The sequence below is a fragment of the Neofelis nebulosa genome, chromosome 6 (assembly GCF_028018385.1).
Source record: "Neofelis nebulosa isolate mNeoNeb1 chromosome 6, mNeoNeb1.pri, whole genome shotgun sequence".
Classification (NCBI taxonomy): domain Eukaryota; kingdom Metazoa; phylum Chordata; class Mammalia; order Carnivora; family Felidae; genus Neofelis; species Neofelis nebulosa.
In genome coordinates, this window is record NC_080787.1 from 71,363,396 (window position 1) to 71,372,884 (window position 9,489).

A 9,489-nucleotide genomic window follows, 5' to 3' on the forward strand; every position below is an offset into this window, starting at 1 on the left:
CACACAAAACCACACCCTGGGGAAAGACTCTTAGTTGCTGACTTAATACCTGGTCTCCTCTCCTTACTATATAGAACTCCAATTTTACTTGGCCATCTGCCCAGCTAAGACATTTCTTGGCCTCTTTGAATCCAGGCATGAACATGGGACAAAGTTCTGGCCAAAGACATCTAAGCTGAGGTCTTTGGAGCTTCTAAAGCTCTTTAAAGAGTGCTCACTTATTTGGCATGTTCTCTTTCACCAATCTTTCTTCCTGCGGAAAACAAAGAAAATTGGCTGGAGCTTCAGGAGTCACCTTACAAGAAAGAAAACCACACACTGAGGAGAGTTGAATGACAGCTACACTTAGGATGTGGGTGAAATTGTGAGCCTGCCCTACCAGCCCTGACCAGCTCATAGACCCTGCTTTGTGTCAAGTTGATATGGATATGAGATGAAAAGATACATTTCCTTTTCTCAGAGAGCCAACAAGAGAAGCAGCTAACATTGCACACTTGGTATGTACCAGAAACCATTCTTTGTGCTTTACATGCATTAGAATAACTATGTGCATTAAGTATTTATACAGATGAGGATACACATCTAGCAAGGTTAGCTATTCATGGTAATCCAAGACTTGAAGCTGGATCTTCTATCATGTGTGTGATTAACTACAATGCTCTACTGGTTTCCAGTCTTATCAATTATAATTCAAATTTGAACTCAAATTCAAAGGGATAAAAGTCTTGATGAAGAGGAGTACAGGGAACATAGGGGACAGAGGGGAGAATGTCAAAGTTTCCAGCAGAATCTTGGGCACTTAACAGGGTGTCAAAAATGAGTATGCATGGGACATCTGGGTGGCTTAGCTGGTTGAGTGTCCAACTTGGGCTCAGGTCATGATCTCACGGTTTGTGAGTTGCAGCCCCACATTGCCTTCTCTGCTGTCGGCACGGAGCTCATTTTGGATCCTTTGTCCCCTCTCTCTGAAAAATAGTTTTTAAAAATGAGTATGCATTCACCAAGAAGCAGAGCAATATGAGATGTGACGAGAGTTCTTAGTTTGGATCTCAAATACGAAGACAGATGCTAAATAGGTAGATTTTCAATTATAGCAATCAATGTGAAACGGACAACGGACCTAGAGGCTGTACTGATCGCTCTTCCAAGAAACTTGACTGTACAGGTGAAATGGAAATAGGGTATTCATATTTGTAAAGTATTCATATATACACTGCTATTAACAGTGTATTGAAACTATCCCAGTCAACATTTAATCAAACATGGAAGATAAAGTATACTGGAAAGACCATGAACTTTAAGAATCAGGTAAAACTGGATTTGAAACCTTGTGCTGTCATTTATTTGTAGCTTTGTGTAAATTGCATGCCTTCTGTGAGCTTGTTTCATCTGTAAATAATTCAACTTCATATAGAACAGCTACAGACTACAAATGTGATTTTGAGCATTAATACGAATTGTAACAAAATTTCACTTAAATATATCTCAAATGGTCTTTATTAATGGAATAACATCACGGAATTTCTATTTAGTAACGGATACTAATCTCAAAGAGATACTGTATGGTAAAGATTAAAAAGGAGATTGGAATGAAGGTTGTTTCGTTTCCTGATGGCCACATTTCAACACTTCTAATGGACTCTGTTCCATGGGACTTTTGGATGGGTCTTGCAATCTACCAGTAACTGTTAACAGCTCTCTCACTAAATTCTTAAGTATAGCAGACATTTTCACTAAATTCTGTCCAGCAACCTCTATTCTGGGATCTTGCCCCCTCGACCCCTCCCCATCTCCACTGCTAGTTACAATGCAGATTTTTAAAGTGAAGGGCAAATATTTAAACTTAGCATCAATTTAAAGAATTTTTCAAGTATCTTAAGCATTCAACCTTTTACTTTATCCCATCTTGCCATGGTAACATAGCCCAAACATAACATTTTCACATGGAAACTGTTTTATAAATTGTGTTATGTCAGAAATAGTAAAGCACCTCTCAATATTGAGATGAAGGCTATCAGAGGATATCAGGCTGTTTTTTCTTTTTACTACAAAACAGTATCTTTCATATCATGTCATAAAAGCATTTCAAATCACTTTATGAAATTTGTAATGAAAGTTAAATTCTCCTCTGTAAAATGCTGACAGATATAGCTTGTTTCAAAATATCAGTGATTGCTTTTTAGCTCCAAATCATCAAATTGGACCAAACTCCAGCCCAACTTGACTTTCTCAACATTTAGAAATGTCTGATATTTATTCCACTCCCTTCCAAAGCAGTATTCTCTGCTGTTATTAGTAATAAGATGCTGTCAGAAGTTGGGAAGATCCCTGTATTTAGTGGCAGGTTAGATGTGGCTACCAAGATCCTTTCAAACCTTTAAGATTCAAGGCTGAGACCTCTTTCATTAGGTACCTTTTGAGATAGATTTATACTTTAAGCCTCAATGTTTCCACATGAAGACTTCGATTGGCTATTTCAGATTTGACTCATTTTTTCTACATATACTTTTCTCAATTTTATGCAAAAATTGAAGTTTATAAAACCATTACTCATGGATTTCCCCAAGATTGAATTGCACCTAGACTAGTGTTACAAATGTACACCTAGTAGAGGTAACAAAGTATGACTCCTTAAGTTCCCCTAGAAGATAGCTTTTAGAAAGGAATTAAGTGTTTTAAGGGAAGTTACACTTTATGTTATGGATTATAGTAACATAATAGAAGCCCACTGTTAGTGTAAAAGAACAAGTCGTAAATTATTTTATAGTTTCTCTACTGAAGCCTAACTCTAAGCTGTGGAATAAATCCGATATTTGGACATATGCTAACATAGCTGAGAGAAAAAAAGAAACTCAAACCCCAGGAACCAAAAAATGACCTGTGTCCACTAACCCCAAGTTCTAGCATATCCTAAGATACAGTACAGCAGGGAGGGGAGGGATTCGAAGGAATATGCTTTCAAGTGTTACATTCATTCACAGCTGAAAACCATCCACGGTATAATTCTGAGCTGTTCTATTACATAATTTATTTATAAAAATAAAATTTCACCAGTATCACAATGGTATTTTATACAACCCTAGTGACTAAAGAACCATTTTTTTGCTCCCTACCTAAGAGTTACAAGGCTGATCAAAAACTGAAATTATTGGTATAATGTATCCTAAAGTGATAAAATAAGACAAAGCATGGTAAAGACTGCTTTATTGGTGGCAGTTAGTAGAAGTCAATAAATATTGTTCCCCGAAGAACTCAGTTAGGTATCAATTATTGGTCCAGAGAGAGCTGAATGAAACTGAACCAACTGCCTGCTGAGATGATAAACTGAAGTCAGTCTTGCTTCTTGGGAAATGAAGCCATAGCTAGCTGATATATGGCATACGCTGTTCCTGAAAAAGAAACAAAAAAAGAACTTACAAGAAATTCTGACATTTACATGTATAGACATAATATTCCAGCTAAAAGTTAACAGAAAGGGAAGTTTGGCATTAAGACTACTTTTATGGAAACACAGAAAAGTATTTTGATAGGTGCTGGTAAAATTTAAAATAACTTCAAAGGAAATTATTAGATACAACACAATAATTTATTTGTCAAATTGACAACATGTAAAAAGTTTTTAAATAAGAGTAAGAACATATATAAAAGTTATTTCCATAATAAACTAAGATGGCCTGAAAAAATGCTAAGAATGATTCAAAAACCAAAAAAAGAGGTCAAGATATACAAGCACTCCCTAAAGTATATTATAAATATTAAACCAAGAATGATACATCATTTTTAAATTATCAAATTTGATGTAAGAACAGCCAATAAGTGAATATTTTTAAAAACTAATTACCAGAATATCTAAGAAATAGTCACACTGACCAAAAGAATTTAGGACTCTAAAGGTCACTATCTGATTGTTGTCTTCATTCATAAATGCCTCTTCACTGTACTCAACCCAAGGCAAAGAAAGCACGTTGGTATCAGCCCGGGGACTTTGTAATTAGGGTTGAAATTCCAGCTTTTCCACAGAGGCAATATTACCTTGGGTAATTAACATAATTTCTTCATCTTTAAAATGAGGACACATTACAGACTTAATAAAAAAGGTTACAGAAATCCATTTATGGGCACTTTTATCAATAAGATGAGCACACAGTAATCAAATAGTTCCCTTCCTCCCCCAGAGAGCAATCATTTAAAATCTTAACTCTGCTCCTAGCCTACCAATTTGTAATATTCCACTGCTAATACTGAACAATGGACCTGCCTAATCCACAGAAAAAACTATCAAAGCATTTTGTGTACAGTAATAGGTATTGTTCTTTCCATAGAGGTTTTGTTTCTGTCATAAACATGTATGTTCAGAGTTTAGATGTAAAGTGTGTTTTTATTATGTATCACAGTAAAAATGTTTAAAAAGCCCCTGTTATAGGAGATGGTGTAGAGAGAGATGTGTAAGGCCACCAGTAGCACACTCTGAAAGCCACCTCTATCATAAATACTCCTATCAAACTTTATTGGTTTAATTTTTTAAGACATTAAAATGCTCTTCTACAATATGTATCAATCATCCTCTTGAGTCCTTATGCAGTAAGATCTCAGATGTTGGAGACAGTCTTTCTAGTTAAAATACTGACATAGTAAAAGGAATGAAGTTGTTAGTAATCCTTATTGTTACCTATCTGTAAGTCAAGCATTCCAAATATCTTACCACCAACTGTAAGCATCATAGTGGCTCTATACAGGAGGGCATCAGCTATTCCACCCTTTAGATGCACTGGAATTCCATTATCCTCCTAGATTAAAAAAATAATAATTAATATATGCATCATTTGTTTTCAACTAAGTTCAAAAGACTAATCCATTCATATAAAATTAAGCACCTCTTCAAACCCCTGGAATTAAAATATGTCAATATCAAAATTAAAAGACTACAATTTTCCTGACTCTGTACCTACCACCACTAAAGTATTAAAATAAGAACTCCTAAAAATCAACATTCTTTCCCTCACATTTAATGAGATCCAGTAAAGATTTGCCTTCCAAGGAATATATAAATATTAAAGCTGTGAAAATATACTGATTGAGTTCATCAGCTGAATTATTAAAAAGATCAGGAATCCTCACACTTTTTTATTTCTTTATTTTGAGAGAAATAGAGAGCAAGCAGGAGAGGAGCAGAGACAGGGAGAGATAGAATCCCATGTAGGCTCTGCGCTATCAGGGCAGAGGTGGAGCTCGAACTCACAAATTTTAAGATCATGACCTGAGCCCAAGATCAAGAGTAGGACCCTTAACCAACTGAGCCACCCCGGCACTCCTCTCCTCACACTTTAATCATAAGGTAGATTTGGTTCAACTTACGATTTCTCAACTTCACAAGTATGTGAAAGCAATACACGTTCAGGAGAAACTGTACTTTAAATTCTGAATTTTCATCTTTTGCCAGGCTAGCGACATGCGGTACGATCCTCTCATGATGCTGGGCAGTGGCAGCCAGCCACAACTCCCAGTCAGCCACACGATCACCAAATTTAACAACCAATGTACTTATCACCATTCTGTACCCATAAAACCATTCACTTCACTTTCAGTGCAGTATTCAAGAAATTACATGAGATATTCAACACTTTTATTATAAAATAGGCTTTGTGTTAGATGATTTTGCCCAGTTCATGTATGTGTTCTAAGCATGTTTAAGGTAGGCTAGGCTAAGCTATATTTGGTAGGTTAAGCATATGAAATGGATTTTCAATTGAACATATTTTCAACTTATGATGGGTTACTATTTTATGACCTAACTCCATCATAAGTCAAGGAAGATCTGTATAGGATACAAAATTTTATTTGGGAAAAAACAGGTATTACCACAGTAAAACAAAAAAAGCACTAATAATGTAACTACTTATAAAGGTAAACAACTCTGTCCCACCATCTTTCCTCATGAGAAAACCATTATTAACAGCATAGCTCATATTCTTAAATATTTTTTAATGCTTACGTTGTCTTACCTTCTAATTTACACACACACTTGTTTAATATACCAAATGAGATTACACTATATAAGGGTATGCTATATTCTATTTTTCACTTAATGCTGTCTTAAAAACTTTTGTTACTCCCTTTAAAACTACCTAATCCCTTTTAATGGCTACATAGAATGCCACTCTGCAAAAATATCAGAACTGAATAAGCTAGTCCTCTATTAATGGGTATTTAGGTTGTTGGAGTTTTAGTGGTATTAAAATCCTATGACAAATAACCTCTATCCTTTTCTTTATATATTTAAGCTACTGTGTCTGCAGAAAAGATTTTTAAAAGTGGTAGTCCCCAGGGGCACCTGGCTGACTCAATCAGTGAAGTATGCAACTCAATCTCAGGGTTGTGACTTCAAACCCCACGTTGGGCATGGAGCCTACCTTTAAAAAAAAAAAAAAAAAAGTGGAAGTCCCTGATAACAGGGTATCTGGTTTATTTTTAATAATACTCTCAAACACTCTTTATAACTTTTATACCAATTATACTACTAACTATTATGTATGAAAGTACTGTGTACAAATATAACTATCTCCCATACGTGGCTTACATAGCCTATTTTAAATCCTTCTATAATCCTAACAATTAAATAGGGGGAAAAACTTGTAATTTGTCATTTTAATTTGCTTTTCTTACTGATCTGTAGGAGCTTTTTTTTTTAACTTATTTTTAACATTTATTTTTTGAGAGAGACCGAGCATGAGTGGGGGAGGGGCAGAGAGAGAGTCACAAAATCTGAAGCAGGATCCAGGCTCTGAGCTGTCAGCACAGAGCCCGACATGGCCCTCAAACCCACAAACCGCGAGATCATGACCTGAGCCGAAGTCAGAACCTTAATGGACTGAGCCACCCAAGACACCCCTGTAGGACCGCTTTTTATACTGGGGATGTTAATCTTTTGTTATATTTTAAAATCTGCTCTCAATTTGTCACTTGAACTCATAAATGCAATTTTTGTCCTTTACAGCTTCTAGGCTTTGTAAAGACTTCCTTAGGAAGACTTCCCCACCCCTAAGATATAAAAAATACTCTCCTATGGTGACTATAACTAATAGCACTGTATTGTACACTTGAAATTTGCTAAGAAAGTAGATCTTAAGTACTCTCACCAAACACACAAAAAGATCAAGTATTTGAGGTAATGGATGTGTTAATTAACTTACTTACAGTAATTATTCATAGACACATTGAACATCACACTGTATGCACCTTTTTAAAAATAAAACCCATCAGGTACAACCTAAATATATACAATTTTTATTTGTCAATTGTACCTCACTAAAACTGGAAAAATATATTTCATTTTAATATTTTTTGGCAGAAGAAGCATTTATATCTGCAATTTACCTTTTAATACACAATATAGAGGGACAGAACTTTACTTTCTTTAAAATAGCCAATTTTTCTAATGCCAATTTATCGTATCCTTTCCACACTAATATGAAATAGCACCTTTAACATATATTAAATTTCTACATACATATTTGTTCTGTTTCTGGGCCCTTTCTATGGTCCATTTGTCTATTCTTATGAAACTACCCATAGAGTGCCAACCCAATGTAACTTCTCCAAACAAAGTGTCTTTGACCTACACCTTTTCCCTCTCATTTCTTCTACTTCCCCAAAGTCCTCCTGGATATAGGCCCAACTAACTATCAATAGGCGGTTTATTATTTTGCTAATACAACAAGATGAGTAACAACCAAACATCTCCAGATTTACTTCCTATCTCTAACTTTTGGTAATTATTATTACAAGTAACAACCTCCTATAAAATATTTCAGTACCTGAAATAGCTTTTGCTTCTCTGGAACCTTATTTTCCAACTGCCTGCGTGAAGCAGTACTTATGGTCCTCTGGGCAATCTGACGAAGAGCCTGAAATAAAAAAATCCATATATACTGAGCAGATTTAGGTCTTAAAGAAACTTTCAAAACCAACTATTTTCAACTTCTATTATTACAGAAGAGGGAAACTGACAGTTAAAAACATACCCGATTTGTCAGTAACAGAGTCCTAACTAAACCAACAGCCAAGTTTTCCAACTTGTTGTCCATCCACTACTCTTTTTTTTTAAGTTTATTTGAGGGGGGGTGGGGGGCGGGGGGAATATCCCAAGCAGGTTCCGAGCTGTCAGTGCAGAGCCTGATGCAGGGCTCAATCTCATAATCTCACGAACTGTGAGATCATGACCTGAGCAGAAATCAAGAGTTGGACGCTTAACCTAAGTGATTGAGCCACCCAGGTGAACCCATCTACTACTCTTTACATTAAAATTCTACAGTCTCCAAAGACCACATTCAAGTAGCAATTCATACAGATTCTGAGAAAAAAAAAAAAAAAAAACATCTTTACCTGAATTGAACTAGTAGTATCATATAATCCTTGAGTAAAACATACTGACATACAGATATTATGAGAATAAAGAATGGTTACAAAATACACTAAAAGTTCCAATGTTTTCATTTATAACTTTACCATATTATTAAAAGATCTATTCGACACTAAAATAAACTGACATGATTCCTACTTAATCAAAATGCTTTCCCCATTGCATTTTTCCTATAAAATAGGGAATAATTAATGGGGTACAATTCTTTTTAAAAAGTGAGTTGCATTATATATCCAGTTGAATTAAATAACGAAACAAATATGCACTCCACATTTCAAAACAAATCATATGTTGAGAGCTAAGTAAAACCTTATTGAATAATTACAAAAGAGAATAGTCACTGTTACATTTTCTTTCTCTTTTTCGAAATTTTGGGAAATTATTTCACATGCTCAAAGCCGATGGATGGGTGAAGGACACTGCAGGACCGCCTGATTGAAGCAACACTACACTTTCAACCATGACGGCTCCTGAAGTCCCAACAGAAACTGAATGACTTGCTTTTTAAACCGCATCCTGATGCTCACAAAGCTCAGAAACGTTGAAACTTTAGGCCTTTCAACGTACCAGTGAACATATTTCTATCTGAAGCTTCCGGGTATCAGAAACGTCCCACTTGTATCTTGAGTTTACTCATATCAAAATTAGCGACTTCATCAATAACCCATAGGGTTAGAGGTGACCATTAAGAAACCAAGGCTGTCTAACCCACCATCCTCTGGTCATTTCCCCAGCCTCTTCATTCCCTGTATCTACTCAGCACAGCCGGGAGCAAGAGGAATAGAAGGGAAAGTAACGTCAGGCGAAAAGGACACGGACCAAGGTGACCTCAGAAGCCGCCTTCTCCCACCCTCCTTCCCTCTCAGGAGAGGCTTTTCAGTCATCCCTTAGCCTCCGCTCCCAACCTTCCCGCCCCACATCAAGAATGCAAGCCGAGAAGCTCCTTACCAGCAGATTCCGCAGCATCTTGGCTCGGTTACTACCCACCAACCGCAACAACCGAACACCAGGAGCGAGAACGGCAACACCGGAACCGGAACTGCCTTCTGGCCTTGCGCAAGCGTCAGGGA

At 36.3% G+C, this 9,489-nt stretch overlaps 1 protein-coding gene across 1 annotated transcript; it reads right to left on the reverse strand.

Annotated features, from left to right (window-relative positions):
- Positions 1-3,187: 3,187 nt before the first annotated feature.
- LOC131514452 (cytochrome c oxidase subunit 7A2, mitochondrial) lies at positions 3,188-9,489 on the reverse strand. The gene is made up of 4 exons (XM_058734497.1): positions 9,368-9,489; positions 7,815-7,904; positions 4,703-4,787; positions 3,188-3,389 (listed from the first exon to the last, which is right to left on the reverse strand). The coding sequence occupies exons 1-4, from the start codon at positions 9,383-9,385 to the stop codon at positions 3,331-3,333; spliced, it is 252 nt and encodes an 83-aa protein (XP_058590480.1). The 5' UTR covers positions 9,386-9,489; the 3' UTR covers positions 3,188-3,330.

Excerpts from the sequence above, each read along its gene's own strand:
- LOC131514452 (XM_058734497.1), bottom strand. Across the intron at positions 4,788-7,814 it reads AGAAGCAAAAGCTATTTCAG|GAGGATAATGGAATTCCAGT; the intron begins GTACTGAAATAT and ends TTTTTAATCTAG. Across the intron at positions 3,390-4,702 it reads TATGATGCTTACAGTTGGTG|GAACAGCGTATGCCATATAT; the intron begins GTAAGATATTTG and ends TTTCTTTTTCAG.